Source organism: Athene noctua, chromosome 5 (assembly GCF_965140245.1).
Source record: "Athene noctua chromosome 5, bAthNoc1.hap1.1, whole genome shotgun sequence".
NCBI lineage: Eukaryota > Metazoa > Chordata > Aves > Strigiformes > Strigidae > Athene > Athene noctua.
This window is the reverse complement of record NC_134041.1, coordinates 43,647,328-43,667,752: the sequence shown is the minus strand read 5'-3', so window position 1 is coordinate 43,667,752 and position 20,425 is coordinate 43,647,328. Positions and strand designations below refer to the sequence as shown.

The 20,425-nt window shown below is 39.3% G+C and overlaps 1 protein-coding gene and 1 long non-coding RNA gene across 2 annotated transcripts in view; one reads left to right on the top strand and one right to left on the bottom strand.

Moving 5' to 3' along the window:
- The window catches only part of LOC141960921 (uncharacterized), a 76,252-nt gene that overhangs the window by 2,209 nt on the left and 53,618 nt on the right, over nucleotides 1-20,425 (bottom strand). The gene's annotated exons all lie outside the window — the stretch shown is intronic.
- PLAU (plasminogen activator, urokinase) lies at nucleotides 10,630-18,208 on the top strand. The gene is made up of 10 exons (XM_074908319.1): nucleotides 10,630-10,740; nucleotides 11,847-11,901; nucleotides 12,076-12,180; nucleotides 12,694-12,859; nucleotides 13,183-13,268; nucleotides 13,371-13,560; nucleotides 14,179-14,330; nucleotides 15,317-15,457; nucleotides 16,031-16,179; nucleotides 17,028-18,208. The coding sequence occupies exons 1-10, from the start codon at nucleotides 10,681-10,683 to the stop codon at nucleotides 17,220-17,222; spliced, it is 1,299 nt and encodes a 432-aa protein (XP_074764420.1). The 5' UTR covers nucleotides 10,630-10,680; the 3' UTR covers nucleotides 17,223-18,208.

The following is a 20,425-nucleotide window of genomic DNA, read 5'->3' as shown; positions in this document are numbered from 1 at the left end:
CTTGGGAGATCCCTTTATACATCACTGGTTACGTTCCACAGCTCTCTCCTTCACTGCCTCTCTTTGTACTCTTCTAACTCAACACTTCTTGCCTTGAAACGGCTCTCTTTTGGTTTCCTTTTTTCCTTCATTTTATATATCACTTGGAAACATGAACTAATTTGCCATTTCTATGCAGGTGATGTTACATGTCTGCTGTAAACCCCCCTCACTCTGTCAAAGAGTAAATCCGCACATCTGTCTGGTAACACCTTTTGTAAGATCTTTCATAACATGAAACTCAGTTATGACAGAGCTCCATCTTTCCTGGTCCTTTTGGGCCCTAAACCACTGTCCTCCACCTTCTTTATCATTGAAAGCAATGCAACTTTTCTACCTGTCCGAAACCTTGACAAATGTAATTCTGATTCTCTTGTCTGCACTCAGAAAAGCTCCTGCAAAGGCTTCTCTTATGGAATTCTCTTTGATCAAGTCATCCTGTCTCATCTGCCTGTTCTTCACTGAGTCAACCATATATAATTTGTTTTCACTCTCAGAGCACCTCATGACCTATGTCCTCTAGGCCTGTCCTCTCACATTCATCCTCTCGATGCTGACTCCTCCTGAATAACCTGCGTGGCCAGCTTCCACTGTCCACTTACTAACTTTTCTGATATTATGTCCATGGATAAGTGGCTTTCAACCTTTTCTAGCACAACCTTCTTTTGCTACTGTGTTCTCCTTCCATTTCTGCCAGCTACTTAATAACACTTCTTACACTTCTCCTGGCTAAACCACATAGCAGTTTCTGAAAGGCAAATGACACTTAACACTGTCTCTTCCCCTCTCCCCCCAACCCAACTGCCACCTTCCACCCTGCCTCTCTGATCATGACAACAGCAGTACCAGCTGCAGCCCAAGATGCTGAGCCTTACAGATTTATTAGCATGGACTCTGCTCTACACCTTGCCTTCTCCAACTTGCCTGTAAATGCCTACCACTGCTTGGTTCATAGAGACAAGTGAGCATAATCATGACACCTCTTGGGGAACAAAGGGAAGATGCACTCCAAAGCTGTTTCAAAAACTCGCAATGATGGAGGCTTTGTTGTATCTCAATTGGAGATATTTTGCTCAAACCCACATACATTTCAGGAGAAATAAAATATTGTCATTTCCAACAGTTCTAACCAAAATCATAGAATGGCATAAGTGGTCAATATCACCAAGAAAAATTAATGGTGACAGAGGAGGGAGACAGAAAGTAAGTATTTGTGCTTTTTGGCAGAAATACCCTTGGTGGTACTGATGATAGTATGTCTATCTGGATAGTATGACATACTGGATAGTATGACCTCTGCAAGACTTTGCACAAGGATAAAAAAAGTCTTATTTTGAAAACAAAAAGTATTTTTAAAAGTTTTTTTCTGTGCTTATCATATACAAGAAGGCTCTGTAATCTCTCTTTTTTCTCATTTTTTTTGTTCCCCTTTGTCCATCAATAAAAGCTGCGACTGCCATAGATGGGATAGGGGTTAAAGTTCTTGCAGAAGAGCAAGCACAACTTTCTTTAGAGATGTAGTTACTTAAACTCTATAAACTTTAAACAACAATCAGCAAACAAAGATTAGGGAAGGTAGCAGTTTCTGTACTAGAAATAAGTTACAGGAAGCTAACAAGTAAAAAAAAAAAAAAAAAGAATACTGCAGCCGAAACATTCAAAGGAGTGGGAGGGGGGAAAAAGATAAGTACTATTATTAGAGCACCCAAGATACATGCTGTTATTAGAGTACCCAAGCTAATTCTGTTTCCCCTTTCTTCTCAGCACAGTTTCTTTATGAGCTTATGCAGGAAGAATGCTGTTGTTCAACAGCACCCAGGAAGCAACTTGTTTTTTCTCCTTAAAACTCTTTTTTGTCTGAATTGGTCAAAAGCTGTTCAATTGCAAATGTATTAAGACGCTGCCTGACACACTGGGCAGTACTGCCCTATGGGCTCTCTACACTCCCATCTTTCTGCATCTGGTATTCTTTTCCTTCACCTGTAGATTCACAGGGGTGTCTTCTTTCTTCAGAGCTTTTTCAGTACCTCATAGAACAGTCCATGACTAATGTCATTAGTGTTATTGTTACAAAGTTATTTTTCTGTAGCTTATATTTATTTAGATAATTAATGCTTTAGAAATTTATACTGCTGCCCACCATTATGGAACCTGGACATTTACATTCGAAACAATCCTGCATTTAAGTATTGTAGCACTATTCTGTGCCATGGCTGCAAGCAATCTGCATCTCAGGTGAACAGCAAAGGATACACTCAGCCCAGCTGCTGCCCTCTGGGCAGACAGAGCTCCCTGCCACAGATCCTGCACCCCTGGATTCTACCTGAGAGATTTGAGACCTACACAACATGCTGTTTTCTCAAACTGGTAAGAGCAGGCAGTGTTACACCCTACTGAGAGCAGGAACAATTAATTGTCTCCCCACTTAAGACATCTGTTATGGTATTAGGGCTACTTGGCAGGACAGCCTGTAAAATCACCACTTCCTTCTATGTAGGTAGGAACTGTCTATGCTAGCTTAGGCATTTATCTTCCTTCATGAGTAGGAAAGCCCAAGACAGAGGAAGAAGGAGTGGAATCCTAAATGATCTTCTGAGGCAGCCTCTCGTGGAGATGAGCAGTGCCAATTTTCTCTTTCAAGCTGTACTGCAGAGGGACATAGGGTATGCTGCTTCCCTGGATACACCATCACTGGGATATAGCATGCAGAACTCAGCCCCCAAAATTTGCTTTCTTCCCAGTTTTTAGCAAATCTTTTTTCTCCAGAAGTCTGCCAACTGGCGCACTCCCAGTTTGTTGGTTTTCCTGTAGAATGTGAATCTGATTGACTGACGCACTGTGGAAATAATAGTCCAAGCCAGCTGTTTCTGTAAATTTCCAGTGTTAGATTTCAATGTGCTATTCCAGATCAGTAAATGGCAGGCAGACACAAGATTCCCTTGAAAAATATTCTACTTCAACACTTAAGCTCACCAAAAGAAGCACAGCTTAACCCCTAAAAAACTCTGTATTTGCTTTCTGCCTTCTACCTTCAGACTCAGAAACGTTCTCTTCTGGGTTCCCCCCAGTGCTACTAGCAACTAGAAACTAAAGATAGAACTAGAACTAAATGCAGACATAGTTTTAAGCTACTTAGGATCTGGATGCAAGGTCTGTAGCTCAGACTAATCTTTGCTTTAGATACTAGCTGTCTCAACTGAGCCATTTCAACAAATGTCAAAGAGATTGGTGATTTTCATGATCAATGGATTTTCATAAATGCCAAATAAGATGCAAGACATAGTTTAAAAGCAGGTGCATAGCAAGCTGATGAAGAAATCCTCAGATGTGATCACTGCTGTTCAAAAAAATATCCGTATCCGGACAGCTCACTGAAACAACAAACCATTGTATATAAAAAAACAACACTCATCAAGTAGCTGCTTTCTACGCATGAATGAAAGGAACCAGAGACAGGGGATTTCGCAGGTGGTCAAGGTGCTCAGCCTGTACCTAGAGTCAACTTCTAGCAGAGTCAGTCGCTTTGAAGAATACAGCTGGAATATTCAACAAAACTGTGCTTGAGAGGGATTGTATTGTTTTAAAGCTTCAACCACATTCTCTCCTCGTGTAATAAAACAGCTGAACCAACAGCAGTTGGTTGCTTGTTGAGACTGAAGCAAGTTTGCAAGTTTTTGATGACACTGGCTTAAAGATAAAGGCTGCCTACTCCTGCTGCCCGCAAAGCAGTAAATAATGACAACAAGCATCTGGAGACAGTCCAGTGGCCCTCAGCTGATACACTCTGCTACTTCTACCCACACAGATAACACAGATAAGAGAAAAACAGTAAGCAGCAAGGAAAAGGAACAAAATTTTAAATCAACAAAGAAACCTGAGTAGCTGAATTATACCTAAAGGAAATGAGATCACCATTTGCTTCAGATTTCAACCACAAACAACTGACAAGTAATCAAGAGTCATTAAAGTACAAGAATTTTTATGAATCACATTTGACTTAAAATCAGCTCCTCTGGAAATTCCTGGGACTCATACAAGCTCTGATTTGAAAGTATAAGATTAAAGAGCAAGCTGTATATTTTTAACATTATGAACAGTGATAATGTAACATTTGAAATCTATTGGTTTTAATTTAAAAATCTATTGGTTTATTCAGTCATACCTGTTATTATCTCACGAGCTAGAACTGATTAAAAGAATTAACTTGGCTATTATCAAAGGGATAATACAAAATGTTTTACTGTAAAAGTGACCGCGTTTTAAAGGTGAAGCTAGAATATTCTAAAACAACTTTATACTAGAAGATTTTCCTTAAAATTATAACACATTTTATGACTGCCTTGAAATCCTTTCTGCCATAATCCAAAATTTACTGTAACACGATACTGTTCGATTTTGAAGTTGCATTCCAATACACAAAGCAGTTGTAAATATAGCTGTATTCTTTATATTCTATACCTGTAGTTGAAACTATGTAATTCAGTGATAAGCTATTTTCTTTTTTTAATAAAACCCAACAAAATTATTATCATTACAGAGATCACAAGTCATGTCAAAAGGATCTAGGTGTTTTCTTAGCTTTTGTATTCTTAATCACTAACTAAATACTGAATGGGAGGCTTAACCCTGCTCTTTTAGGTGAGATGTCAGACGTTTAGGCACGCATAACCGCTCATATGCAAATTTTGACTTATTGTTCTTAATTTGCCGAGTAGAGAGAACTTGCAAATGATTTTTTTTTTTTCCTATTTCACAGGAAGCCATGTTGGCAAAACAGATATTTTACTAGTCAAAGGAGTAATTCTGATATTATATATGTGATACAAACCAGAAAGTGTTCCACACAACCACCAGACTTAAGGCAATAAGAAGCTTCAGGCTAGTCTGAGCTCTGAGTCTGAAAGTGCCTTGACAGAAGGGACTGCTCCCCCTGCACTGAGACACACTACCTTGAGCAGGGGCTTACAAAAATGCCTGCTCACAGAGGCAGAATTTCAGGTTTAGGGCAGATTTCTAATCATGGTTGTAATTTTAAGCATGTGGAAATTCCTATTTGGTTAGCGAGTGTCCCCGACTGAGAAAATCAGTGTGGAATATCAGGGTACCACAGTAAGGGAAATTTTTCCTGATAGAACAGTACATCTGTGGCAGTTATTTTTCCTAATATTTACAGGTTATTTAACTCTCCATGAATTCTATTCTTTTGGAGTTTACAGATGGACCACTAGAATCAATGTGTCATGGATAGTATTTCTCTTTAGTTTTAATATTTTATCATCAGCTGTGAAAATGAACACTGGAACTAATAATACCTCCACCCCTGACAACTTCTGCAAAACAATGCAAACTTCACAATCTCTTTCAGTGCACCACCATGAGATAAAAACCCTGTATTTCTTTAAGAGGGTCTGTGTCCTTATCTAGTTGGAATGGAATGTTATCTTTTCTAAATTTGCTAAGTCAGGCTGGCAGATTAGTCTGAAACATTCAAGTTACTTCAACTATAAATTAAAAGAATCAGCAAGATTTTTATCAGCAGCTGAAAACTAAATCACAGAATCACAGTAAACCAAGAACTGCCTGACTGTGGGTCTGATCCTACTAGCTCTTCAGGGTTGGATCCACTGCATCCGATCTCTGCTTGAGAGAAGTAGTATACAACTACAAAGGGTTCACAGACTTGATTCACATGAGCAGCTCATAATATGTGTATAGATTTCTTTGTGCTGTAATCCAGGTATGGACAAGAGAAATATATAAAGCCCTATTATTAACAGCCTGACTATGTAAATGAGATAATTACTTTATATTTTCTGAATTGTATTTTCTTGTTTAGGTGCTGTACTCCTACTAAGCAAGTCAAGTATCTTCTATAAGGTCACCCATACCCCCTTCTGTAACACCTCTCTTTTCTTCATAAGTCTTCCCCCTTCCTATCCTGCCCACACCTCTGCCACATTCAAATAAGAGACCAGAGTGATGAAACCACAGACATGTACAAAGAAAAAGAACTAAATAGTGGAAAGCAGAAGTGGTTCTCAACATACAAAACTTGCTCATGAATCTGTACAAGAGTTTCTTTCTTAAGCCCCATGGCTTGTCATTACTCAGTATCTACTGGACAAGTAAATTTCACTGAGAGTCCTGTAGGTATTTTCTTTTATTCACTGTTCTTCCCAAGCAACTTGGATTTTGAGTTACAAAGACTTTCTTTTCCTCTACCCTATCACAGTCTTATTCTGGAGAGACAACATGGCTTGTAACAGGGCCATTCTGAACTCTCAAGACATGTAGCAATGAATAAATCCTGACCCTGAAACCACCGAAAGTCCCTTGGTAGCAGAACTGTTTCCATTTTACCCCTCCCACTCCCTGGGTCTGTGCAGTTCCTATCTGTGCAGGCAGGTCCAGCTTTGAGGTTAGGTGGAGGTCTTGCCAGAACTGCCAAGCTACAGATTTTCCAAGGTCTCTGCCTTAAGACAGGGCACGTTACAAGGGTCCAATGCTTTACTTCACCTGAAGCCTCACTTCAGAACTTGTTGTGCCAGTCAGCTCGGTGAACTCAAGCACTGGAAATTCTCTCATCCATTTCTGCTTCCCTAAGAGTCACTTAATGCTCACAGAGATCATGCAGCCTTGTTTGTTGTGAGATTACTTGCAGTACCAAAGCAAACCCATTTGCAGCTACCTTGGATATCTCTCCACTAAACCACAGTTTCAGTTCAGTCATTCAACTATAATTAATTCACCTATCTAGGTGCAAATATTCAGACCAAAGGAATTTGATAGCACTAAAGCGGTACTGTGAACATGTCAGGGTTTCTGAGTAGTAACTGTTACCAGTCCAATTGAAACAAAGCAACACCACAGCCAGGGTCACTTCTGGTGGCCTTTTAGATACATTTTGTTATTGAGAATAAAGTAATAGAGTATTTCAGTAAAACCTAAGTATATGACAAATGGTAGAAAAAGGGAGTTTTGTATCTTGCTGTATCTTGTGCCAGAGTGAAGACAACAAAAGGTTTTGGCTCTTGGACCTGGGAAACAAGTATGAACCTTCAGGTTTTAGGGGGCAAATGAGGAACAGTGGACATCTACACAGCTTGGTCAAAGGTTCAGGTTGAAGATAATTGCTCACATTTCTACAGCACTTCTCAGAGAGCAACAAATGTGAAAGAGGAAACCCAGATGCTCTAGGGCTGACTGTTTTTCCAGAAAGAGAGTTTGAGGAAACCACCAAGGCCTAGCACCTTGGGCTTAGCACTGCGCCTTGGGAGTGTGGAGGAGGAAGAAGAGGAGCTGTCCAGCCTTGAGGAGCCCTCCTCTTCCCTGCACCTTGTCCCTTCCCTTCTCTCCCTGTTGAATCAAACCATGACCCATTTCTTTATTTATTATGTGTAAGGTTGATATATGAAAATTCGTTAAGTGAGTACATGTTCCAGACTGCTTTTAAAATCTGGATTATTCCTCTCCCTGGAATTTATTCCCTAGGATAAATTTACTCCACAGCCACTCCTCTGAAGTGAAGCATGCCATGGGGATTCTACCTTGATATTTTCTGCCCTGTTTCTTAGAGGATCTAATTGCTTGGGATGTTGATATATTCAGTCACCACAAAGAGAGAGGAAAAAGGACTCTCCTGAAATACAGAAAGATTTGTTCCTTACTTTGGTTTATTTTTGGACTTTAAGCTTGAGTTGTTTCTCTTGACTCAGTTCCTGCCATTCAGTGAAGTGAATTGGGCATGCTTTTGGCAGACATGATGTCTGTTCTGACGTGAGCTTTAAGATCTGAACAGAAATGGATGTGTGTGTACATTACAGAATGTAAGTGGCCAGTACCCAAATAAAGGTATGGTTATACCACAGACTTGACCTAAACAGAAGGTGGGGAGGGAAGAAGAAAGCTAAGCCATACTCATACCAGTGAAGTTAGATGTCAAATGTTGAAGGGTTGTCTCTTTAAGCTCTAAATTTTCCAATTATGAACATTCCTCTTGAGGGAAATTCAGATCAACTCCTGCTCTAACCTGGCCCCTGAAGAAACTGCTCTTCATCAGCTATACAGACTATGGAGACCTGCCTCAGCTTAGTCACCTGCGCTACCTGAAGCTAAACCCTACGAATATACCCACAAATACTATGTATGGGTTTGCTGTTATTCACTGCGTTGCTGCAACATCACAGCATAATGTGAAAAAACAGATTTGACTGGGCTGGGAAAGGCTATTTCACCGGACCTGCCTTCTTAGATAGATGTCTGGCAATTCACATCTCCACCCACATCTTATGAAATAATGACCCCACTTTGACTATGTCTTTGGAAAATAGAAATGATGGGAAAACCATGACCAATTTCTTAGGAGCAGAATGATGCTTAGGGGCAGGAGAGCTGTAAGTAGTTTTGGAGTAGGTGAGTTTAGCACCTGCTGCGAGCCCCGTGTCCTAACAGATTCCAGCTGGCATGAGGAATGCACCCTGTTCGCCTCAAATGTCCTGCGTTTCAGCTCTCTGAAAACACATTGGGTGCCTCCGGCACACATTCTGGCCCAATACCCCCTCCCAGTGGGCTGTTTAACCCACACCTGAATCAGTTTAATCCTCTACTAATTGATAAATCATTTGTGCTTCTCTCATTATGGGTAGCGCCGTATGAATCGGATACACCACGCTTGTTCATCTCGCTAGACATGTTTCAGCACAAGTCATTCTTCTCACGGCTGCCCCTCACATTTCTCTTTTTTTTTTTAAACGCCTCTAAGAAATCGCTGAGTGCCGCGGGGAGCCAGGGAGCCCCTTACAGAAATCTAACTGCGAACCGAGCCGTTTGCTCGCCCTGACCGTATCCCCCCGCCCCCCGAAACTAAAAAGCAGCATTTAAAATTTCCCCCTTGAGTCACTCCGGCAGCCGCTCCGCAGCGAGGGACGGGCCGAGGCGGCCGCAGGTCCCGGGGGGGGCGGCCCCGCCCCAGGGCGGTGGCACCAGCCGCGGCCCCGCCCCGCGCCGGCCTTTATAGCGCCCGCCCGCCGCCGCCAGCCGCCCATCGGCATCGCTCCTCGGGGCTTCCGCGCTGGTAAGTGCTGTGCCTTTACAACCCTATCATGATTTAAGGGCAAAAATGTCAGGTTTAAGTCCAAGAGGACTGAGTGGTTGCGCTTTAAATTTAAAAAAAAAAAATAATCTCCTGTGATGCAGTATTTTGGTAGTGGGGAAGAGATGTTCTACATGCTACAGCATATCGTAGCTTTCACAAGAAATCAGCACTGCTGCTATATGTGATGCTAAGGTTGTGGTAATAAATGATGAATTGCTTGCACAGCTGCCAAATATGCTAAAAATAATCTTAATATGAATAGCGTTTAAGGGAAAATATACCTGCTGAAATCACGGCTGAATCTGAACAGTGTGCATGCCTGAGTACCTGAGGCATGATTTGCTTTCTTGCATTATGAAATCTGCTTAAGCAAAGGGTGCATCTACATTAGCGTTTTGGTTTGGATCATGTCAGCTGTTTCCAAATGAATCCAGTGATCTCTATTCCCCATGTTTTTGTTCACACCACTAAATGGCTTTAGAGTACTTGTGCTGTATTTCTTCTGAATAAAACCAAACTGGAAGATGCACTCTGAATATCAGCAGGTGTTCAGTCTGCAGGACCAAACTAAAACTGGTTGAATGTAAAAACCTCTGAAGTAGATGCAGTGTGGAACAGGTGTTCAGCACCAACTCCATTCTGCATCCCCTCTCCTACTGCACTGCTTGCTGATGTAGATATAACAAAGATTCCCATGGAATCTTTAAAAAATCAAGTTTTGCAGTTTTCTAGAACTGAGACCACTTTGAAAAAATAAATCTCATTTTTGGCATTGCAATTTAAAAGAAAAACCCAGAAGGCATAGTGGTACTTAAATAGCTATCTTCCCTGGGTGTTTTTATAAGCTTGTTTTTTAACAGTTGCTATTGGGAAGATTGTTATAGATAGTTGGGTACATGATCCAGATGCATATGAGAAATCAAGACAGAACATGTTCTAAGCCTCTCTAATACTGTAAATAAGTGAGGTCACACCAAGAGCAGACTTTCAAGAGTTTGCAGCGGTCAGAGGTAATCAGTGAGGTGGCCAAGCTTATGTAAGTGCCTAGCATCAACAAGATGCAGTCAGCAACTATAGAGATAATGAGAAAAGGACCTTTCCCTTTCATACACTGAATGTAGTTGTTCAGTGCTTTTGTTGCAAGATAGTTAATAATCAGTTAAACAGGTACAAACAGCTGGAGAGTTACTCCGCCAATTTCGAACTGTGTCAGTCTACCCTGCAGAAACAGAGTATGGATGTTTCCAATTTCCCTTTCTCTGCTTCCTTTGAACTCTAAACAAGTCTGGTTGTATTGTTAAATGTGCAAGGAAAGCTTCAAACAATAACTTCTAATTTAATATATGGAAATAATAAGCAGATATTCCACAGCAAGTCAATGCCTAAATCTTCTGTTAATTGTGTTGTGACTTAATCTGAAACCAACAGATGACAATAGAAGCCAGAAAGCTGATGCTGCAAGCTACAACATGACACTAAGTTCCTCTTTATTTTCAGAATCAAAATAATAGATAGAAGAGGAACAAAGTGAGAAGTTAACTAACAACATGAAGTTACTCATCTTCCTCGCAGTAACCCTGGGTGCACTTGTCATGGGACTGGATTCTGTAAGTTTTGAAACAAATGGGGGGGTTCACTTGGAACCACTTCTAGTTTTGATTATACTTCTACTTTGGACAGTGTAGTAGGCTTTTGACTTGAATTCTCCTTTTTGCTGCCTTTGCATCTACATATACATCTGCTGCACACACAGCTCCAGGAAATATGTTTTTGAACCCTTTGGTTTTTGTTCTGATTCTGCTCCACCCTAAGATGTTTTGCTAGCATTCAGATAGTGAAGACATGCAATAACCAGGAGATCTAGCTTTTTTTTTTCTTCATGCAATTTAGACCTGGGCATTGAGTACCAAGAGCTCACTGGTCTTCCATGGAAGTGGTTATTGGGCCTTAGCTAAATTTCTACCTCCCCTAATTGAAAGTGTGATGCTAAAATGGGACCAACAGATACATGGATTCGGGTATTTTTGACTATCAACTTGTATGACAGTTGATATCTATCAGCAGAGCTATTCACCAGCATTATGCAGTTATATTGTTACCATAACTTGTTTTATTCAGACAAGCCCACTTAACATCTGGGAAAAGTATACTAAAAGCCTAATCTTATTTAATTCCATGGCAAACGAAATATACAGCCTGCAAACCAGAGGCAGTACCTGAAGTACAGGGCAAGAATCTGTTGTATAAATCTACTTGCTTTTATTCCATGGCACAAACATGAAGCACTAAGGTCACCAAACAAAATGAGAGACAGCTGAAGAATGTTGCTTCTTCACTGCACTGCTTGGTGACTGAGAGGTAGCGAGGGAGAAGTTTCCTTTCCTGTTTTAGGGACACTGACCATTGAGAGCTGCTTAAGTCCTTATAGTAGAAATAATTGCAATGTTAACCTGATGCAGTGGACCCGCTTGGTGTGTTTTTCCAGAGTTTTTTGTGTAGTGTAGGGCTTTTTCTTCCCCATTCTGCTTTGCTCATGTAGAGTTCTACTTTTCATTTACAACCAGATTCCACAGAGCAGGTTCAGCTGGTAACTACCTGCAAAAAACTAAACTGTTGAATGTATCCAGTAGAGAATAGAGCTTGGGCCTATAAAGGATAATCAAACCGCATAAAAGAAACTGTTTCCTTAAAATCCTTTTTTCTTTTCCCCTAGGCTTATATCAAGAAGCACTACAAACTGCCCTATAAACACAGATCAGATCACAAAGGTAAATATCTGCCTATTCTATCTGAACCTAAAAAGAACTTGTTATCCTGCAATTACATCTTCATACAAGAAGGAAGACTCTTATGGATACTTAAATGCCTGAAACTTAGTTTGCAACTACATTTCACTTCATGCAAATGTTTTGCCTCTAATTATTGATGTCTTTTACTTTCAGAATGCCACTGTTTGAATGGAGGAACCTGCATAACCTATTACCTCTTTAGTGGAATTAATCGTTGCATATGCCCAGAAGGATACACTGGCATTCACTGTGAACTAGGTAATCTATCTTCCTTAGTACTAACTAAATCGATTGAAAAGAACTAAAATGAGATGCCAAGTGAAAGTATTACCCATAAACACATGACTGGATATCCTTTAGCATTTGTGCTATCAGACTAAGTGAGGAGAATCAACTAAATATAGGTACAAAATCAGGATCTCTTTTTTTTTTTTTTATCCTTGCCTCCTCACTAATGTTGGCTAACTCAAATGTTTTCATTTGGGGTGAAAGTGAACTTGTTTAGGAGTGTTCAGAATCAGAAGAACTGATTATATTGTGAAGTACACTGAAACTATTAAAGAGCAATATGCATACTTTAAAGCATAAGATACTTGATGCTCAGAATTCATACAGAACAAATTTAATAAGAATATATAATCAGTCCAGATCTTTGCATCATCTGTTTTCAAGTGTAATGCATTGACTCTTTTCATCAGAAGGTTTCATATTTTTTGTCTCAGTACAATTATAAACAAGAACACACTGCTAACAAAATATTTATTTTACCAGATACTAACAGCATATGCTATACTGAAAATGGGGAAGACTACAGAGGAATGGCCATGGAAGATGAATGTCTGCCATGGGACCTTCCCTCAGTAATCAGGAGGGGTCGTTACCATGCTCAATTGAAGAATGCTTTGCAGCTTGGACTGGGCAAACACAGCTACTGCAGGTAAGTAAAGCATCACTCTTTCTAGGATTGTCACAGGCCCAGAAATGCCTCAAGTGATAGTACATGTGTTAATGAAATATTAGAGATTAATTTTGACTAAAAATACTTGGAATATAATTCTTTGAAGCATCTAGCATTCTCACCACTGAAGCTGATCATATTGTAAAATTCCCAGTATGCAACAGTAATAATCAGTTGTTAATTATTTTCTCTGGCATGTCTTGCAACAGAACAGTTTTGGCCCTTTCAGGACAGTTAAATTCTAAGATACTATAATTTTTTAAAATTGTCATTATAAAAAGAACAATTCCTCTATGTTCTAGAAACCCAAATGGAAGGAACAGTCCCTGGTGTTACACCAAGAAGGGATTTGCCATTCAAGAAACACCCTGCAACATAGAGAAGTGTGGTAAGTAACACTAGCTTAAGAGAGTGAATTTTTTTTTTTCTTAATAGCACAAGGTTTGGACTTAGTTGTAAGAACATCTGAACAAAATTTCTCCTTTCATAGGGCATGCATGTGGTCAAAGAAGCATCAGCAAGTACTTCAAGATTGTTGGTGGAAGCCAGGCAGAGATTGAGTCTCAGCCTTGGGTAGCTGGCATCTTCCAAAATATAAAAGGCACTGACCATTTTCTGTGTGGTGGCAGCCTCATTGACCCTTGCTGGGTGCTTACAGCAGCACACTGTTTTCATACTCCGTAAGTTTACAGCTCTGCATCCTTCTTATCTATAACTTTCTTCAACTGATTTCTTGTGTAATGCTCACTGAGCAACCCTTCAAAATGTACCATAGTAAGATTGAGCGAAACAAGAAAAGCAGCCCTAAGCATTATGCCTCAGAGTTCAACTCTAGCAGCATGAGCTAGCAAGATGCCAACATTTTGGTGGATTATGCAATTTAAACAATTTTAGGGTGAACTGGAGCCAGGGTTTCATTTTACCTTAGCTGTTCACGAAACTTAAAAGTTGCACTGAAAGGTGATGAGCTGTCAAGCAATACATTTATGGGTGGTTTTTTTGTTGTTTTTCCTGTAGAAAGTTGATCCTCCTAGCATTCTGCAGAGGATTCTCATCACCAATGCCTGGCACTAGTACCAGCTAGCTAGGTGTGCATTTAAAAATGCCTGAATATCTTCATCACTTCAAATGAAAAATTGGGATGCCTTCCTTTAAAAAACAGGATCAGCTTTCAAAGCTGACTAAATTTTGCTTTTTCTTGTCAGCATTAACGTAAACATGAAACAGAACTGGGACTGGATCTGAACTGTTGACCTCTCAGAAACTCATAGTCTTGAATCTCTTTTACTCTCACTCAGGTCAAAAAAACAAAACAAATCCATCTACAAAGTCTTTCTTGGAAAGTCCATACTGAATGTTACTGATGATAAAGAACAAGTATTCATGGTTGATGACATCATCCCTCACCCTGACTTCACAGATGACACAGGTGGCAATGAGAATGATATTGGTAAGTGTCATCTAAATATGAGCCTTTAAAACACTGAGCTGAAGGCTATGTAATTGTGGCATACCTCTTCTAAAAAGTAGAACCAGAGATGAGATGAAGGAACAGGAACTAGGTGCTTCTGAGAACTAGGCCTGTACTGAGCAAGATTTTTCCACTTGTGCCACAAACCAAATTTATGTGTCAGACACATTACCTGGCACGCAGTCAGCTATAAGCCTGTCTTATCTCTGAACCTGTACAAGGCGCAAATTTTTCATAAGCATTGGTGACCAGCATCCTATTTCTAACATATTATTCTATGTCTGCAGACAATACGCTGTATGTATAGTAAATGATGAAAAAAATGCATGCGTAGTGTATAGTAGAGGAATGCCAAATCAGGTACCACATTAGCTGAGGGCTATCCTGAATAAGTATTGACTTCTATAAGTCTCTCTGGCTTTCACAAGCCTATCCCTAAATCACAATCAACAAAGTCAGATGAATTTTTGCAACTCTCCCAGAATAGACTTGCCACTCTTGCACTTGACACTTAAGACTCTACCACCCCTTCCAAATTTCTGCTGCTAAGGAAAAAGACTCAAAGAATAGCTTCATAAGCCCTTCTGGTGAGAAGTACAGTATAAATTGCCCCCTCTTTAGCAGGGCAGTGGCTGCTACTACAGCCAGTCAGAAAGCTGACATTTTAAAGCATCTGCAGATATACTTGCAGAAGAGTCTTCCCTGAGCTATCAACCTCTATCCTGCTAGGAAGAAAGTTCAAGTTAGAACATTTGGCAATTCTAGTGCTGGAAAACTAGTTTTATTGTTGCTAAACAATGACCCAGTGTTATTCCAAAAGCAATGAGAATAACCCAGTGTAACCAGAACTAAATGTAATTGCCACTGTTGCCATTAACTGTACCTGATATTCCTATTGTCAGAGAACTTGAGGGAAAAAACTTTATTTACAAATTTAACTTTACCTTCTCTGTCTCGTTTCTTAGCTTTGATAAGGATAAGAACAACTTCTGGACAGTGTGCTGTAGAATCCAAATATGTCAGAACAGTCTGCTTGCCAGAGAAGAACCTTTACTTACGAGACAATACCCGGTGTGAAATATCTGGCTATGGAAAACAAGATTTTTGTAAGTGAATGACTCTTCTTTCCAAAGTTATTTCCACAATGTGAGAACTGGATATTTTTATACCATGATCTGCAAAGGATTAAAAAAAGATTCCTTTCTATTATTAGATATACTCCATGTGCATATCTCAAAGATGATCTTTGCTATCTTTGGTTGTCCATGGCATTTCCTATCTGATGCTTCTCACACTTGAGATCATACAAAGTAAGCCAAGATGTAAAACACATCAACTTTTTCATTCCTGATGGGATGATGAGTAGAAAAAAATAAAGCTGTGCTGGAGGATTAACAAAGGATTGCATTTGTGCAGAACTTTCTTCAAAAACTATCAAACTTTTTCCCCTCTAGAAACCAAACACAATAGTTTGCATTTGGAACACTTGTTTTAAAGAGGAAAACCTTACTCATTAACAGTAAAAGTAAACCAGTACTGCATAAGATGGAATTAAGAGCCTTGAATAGGAACTGGAATGGTTATGCTAATTTTTTAGGTGTTGAAAATATGTATTATGGGGGTTATTTTGTTTTTGTCTTGGATGATGAAAAAATAGTTAAATAATCTTCTGTTTGCAGATGACATCTACTATGCTCAAAGACTGATGTCAGCCACTGTAAACTTAATATCACAGACAAAATGCAAATATGAATACTATGACAATATCAGAGTTACTGACAACATGGTCTGTGCTGGAGATCCCACATGGATGACTGATGCATGCAAGGTAAAACTAGTTTGTTTTATGTTCTAAATAATTTTAAATGCATGTATCCATATATAGATCAGCTGGTGGCATCTTACAATTCTACTAGTAAGAAGAATCTCTTGTTTATGTAACAGGATTTTAGTACATCCAGTGGAGTTGACATGTAGTGTGGTCAAACATATGGAAGAAGATTGGGATCTAGAGTTAGGTGTTATCCCCTCCAGACCCTTCTTCGGAGGTGCAAGAAATTCAGAATTTTAGGCCACGAGGAACAGCAATGGCTTATTTTACAACCTATTCAGGCAATGGCTGATATGCATCAGAGGAATACAGCAGCTATTCCAGTCTCAGCTTGTGTTTTCTTAACATTAACTATAGATCTGCAAAGGGATAAAAGGTGAATTACAGGGTGAGACTGAGCCTTTCACAAACCTAGGTTTACTTTGCTGTACCCTTACTGGGCAGAGTGGCCATACTGGCCACAAAAAAGAACAGGTGTAGTCCTTAAGTGTACCTTATGGACAGGGAAACAATTGTGATAAATAATTGGCTGTGTTGGCTTTGGCCTTTTATCATTAGCCTAATATCTGTGATTATAAACTTAGGATGGAGTGTTGCATGTGAGGTAACTATTTTATCTGTGCCCTTCTAGGCGGGAACTAGAGAACTCCTTACCTTATAGACTGTGTTCAAGTAGCAGCAGATGCTAAGCCTTCTGTTCCACCTATGTAGTATTCTCAAAAATCAAAACTTTAACTCATAGGTATTTACTAGCTTGTTTCACTCTAGAAAAACAATCACAGGCTCTCTGTTACAAAGGCTCCATCTGCAGAAAATGACTTAATATGTTCTCTTTATGTTGTTAGGGAGATTCCGGTGGTCCCATGGTCTGTGAGCACAATGGCAGGATGACACTTTATGGGATTGTCAGCTGGGGAGATGGCTGTGCAAAGGAAAACAAGCCTGGTGTTTACACCAGAGTTACTCAATACCTTAACTGGATTGACTCCAGTATGAATGCAGTAATTGCCAAGAGTCGTCTTGTTCCCGAACCAAAGTGACCTTTTTTCTACAGCTGGACTCAAATGAACAAGATTAAGCCTATCCTGATACCAGGACACTGAAGTCCTGAATGTCATGAGAGGCATTTCCTTTTAAATGCTTGTGTGGTCTGCCACTCACATCAGTGTTTCTGAGGCAGAGAGAGACGGTTGATATAATCTTACTACTCTGAATTACCTGAAAACCACTCAGCGGGAAGCTAAAATATTTAACATTTAAATGAGTATTCCCATGCACAATACTATGCATATCAAGTTATCTGCCCACTTCATTTATGAACCAGCATTTTGTCTGGAAGTATTGGTACAGTTTTAACTCAAATATTCATTTTTATACATGGCCTGAGTCTAAAATCTTTCCTCATCACACTAAACTCAAGCCCTAAAAATGCAACCTGTTAAAACCAGTACTGAGAGAGTGATCAGGCTTTGCAGCAGAAGAAAGTGAAAGAAACTGCGTGAAGGACCAAAGTCTACTTAAAGTGAGGCAACACTTGGTGTATAGGATTCATTGCTACAGACCTGACATACAGTAAAATCTTAAGAATGGCACCTGTAGCTGTGTTGGCATTACAAATTCTTAATGTATTCCAGTTAAGAACTGTGCTGCAAGAAGGCAAATTGGAAACTTAACTGGACATCTAGGTCACACCTGAAGGTGTCTGAGTTGCCTTGAAGTCTGATAATACAACCTCCCTAACATCTACCTATGCACCCAGGAGAGGATTTAAGGACTTAGCACCCATTGAATGCTGCAGATGTCAAAAGTCAGAACTTTATTTCCATTAATTTAACTGATATCATATGGAAACTACTTTTTTTTTTTTTCCCAAGACTTATGCCAGTTTTATTTTGAAACCTGTCTTTCTTTTATACATTTGAATTATTTGTATGAGGGCTGGAACCTCAAGCTTTATTTAATTATTTTTACTGTGTTTAACTTATTGTTTGTATTATGGATGTTAAACTATCATTAAAAAAATTCTGTTATTCTTATGTGTCCCTCTTCTCTTGAAAGGAAAAGGGTATAATGTGAAAGAGAATGGCCATTAATAAGTTAAAGTCTGAACCATAAAGTTCTTTAGTAAAACATAAATGTCTGAACTTCCTGTTTGCTAAAGCATTTCATATGAGAAATATCTTCTGCGGTAGGCTAGAGTGCTAAAAAACTGTGTGCGCTAGCAGGACAGAGCATAGGATGAACAACAGTGCTGAGGGTCTAATATCCATGCTGCATCTAGCCCCGGGGACAAGCCCTTCTCAAGTACCTGTGGAATAGTAGGTGGAAGTATAAAGCAAAACCTGTTCAGGCTTCACCCTAAGGGAATAGTGTTCTCATGCTCCAGAACTGCTCTGCAATAAGATCCAAATCACTTGGTGGGGGGATCAAGAGATTTAGTTTCAAAGGTTCACTCAACTTCATTAAGATGCTATTGCATGTGAAAGAATGCAATGTAGCAATATCATAAAAAGGTACTAAAATGAAAGTGATAATTTCAGCTTTCCTCAGTACTTCTTTGTGGACAATTAACTTTTGAAGAGGTGTGATTGCAATTGACCTCAAGTACTGCCAAGCAAAATTTTAGGTAGTAGAAATTACAGCTGAACAGCGAGATTGATTTATATTTTAGTTATTTTCTTTTTCAAGAAAGAAGTTTGGCTAGAACAGATTTCATAGTAGAGAGTGATAAGAACAAAGAAATACTTAGTTAGATGCATTTCTAATTCTGGACAAACTCAAAGTAAGTCTTCACTGAAGATGAGTTCTTTCATTTGGACAGACAACAAAGGCAGAAAATATTCTCAAGGTCTTCTCTTTTGGGTTGTTAAGGGAACACAGTGATATCCTAGCATTATTTCACCATTCTAAAGAGCATTCACTGTCTACTTTGATTTTTTTTTCTTTTAAGGAAGCTGTAAAATGAGACAGACTGGAGATAAGTGTATAAACAGGATTTATAGCAGCTTTACAGAGAAGAGTTTGTATCACAGCATCAAGATGCCACATATCTGTGTGATGCTTGTAACTATGAAAGTAAAATGCTTGCACATATCATAACAATATTCTGCCAAGCACTAAATGGCTTCCTACACTGAGATAGTCATCATGGAACAAATTAGCAGCTTCATTAGCAGGCTAATTTCTGAAGTTAGCAATCCCATACATCCCTGAATAACAGAGGGACCCAGCAAGACTTCAGTAGCTACTAGTCAAAAGATCTCAGACTAGCCAATTGACTTGCCATTTTTTTGACCTGTTTTTAAAAAAGTTAGTACCCAGATGTTTTGTTAGTTATCCATCTCTCTCAAATGAAGAATTTGGGTTCAAATTAGAGAACCACTAGCAAAATTTAACTGATTTTTGTAGATCAGACTGTATTAACATTTACTTTCTCATTATAGCTCACTCAAGAATTCAGAAAAAAACTTCAAATGTATATGTGCAATCACTCCTTGTGGAGCTCTCATACAAACCTTTTGGTCTCAGTGACTAGCTGCTTAATGATGAATGACTACAGATTTCAGGAACATTTTTGAAAAATCTTGAGCAAGAAATTTGTTGTGACCTATAAGTAGTGCTCTGGCTACAAATGAGCAGAACGGGCTCTTTTAAAAGCACACATAATAGCATTTTGGTCAACTGGGTTTTTGTCATGTTATACACACCAAAGAATGTAAAAAGCCTCCAAAGAGAGAAAAACTTATTATTCCTTTTTTTTTAATCAAATAGAGATGACCTAGATAAATTCAACTCATTGTTAGACTGACTGATGTCTTCACTTCATAGCAAGGCAACTGTGAATTCAGTTGCTCAGATACAAATTCGGTTATAGCAATCCTTTCAAAAACCAAGGTAAAATGCATAAACTAAACTCTCTTTCCAAAAAGCATACTGATATTTGTGAGGAGCATGCTACATCTTGTAACTTATTGTAGTCTGGGTACATGAACCTTGCACACTGGTGATGGAATGACAGGAGTAAGAATCTTAATGAAATCTTGTACTTTAGATTCAAGACTGAAGCATGTAACATCTGGACTATTTCCAGATCTGTTAAGTCACTTGTCTTTATACCTCAGTTTCCCTTGGTGGGACAGTACTTCCTTTCTCCCACACATCTGCCCGGGTATGGTTTGTCAGGAGGAGAGAGAGTTGACAACCATGTGAATGTATTGTGAGTAACATGCTGACATCCTGGTCT

Excerpts from the sequence above, each read along its gene's own strand:
- PLAU (XM_074908319.1), top strand. The coding sequence starts at position 10,681 with ATGAAGTTACTCATCTTCCTCGCAGTAACCCTGGGTGCACTTGTCATG. Across the intron at positions 14,331-15,316 it reads TGGCAATGAGAATGATATTG|CTTTGATAAGGATAAGAACA; the intron begins GTAAGTGTCATC and ends CTCGTTTCTTAG. Across the intron at positions 15,458-16,030 it reads CTATGGAAAACAAGATTTTT|ATGACATCTACTATGCTCAA; the intron begins GTAAGTGAATGA and ends TTCTGTTTGCAG.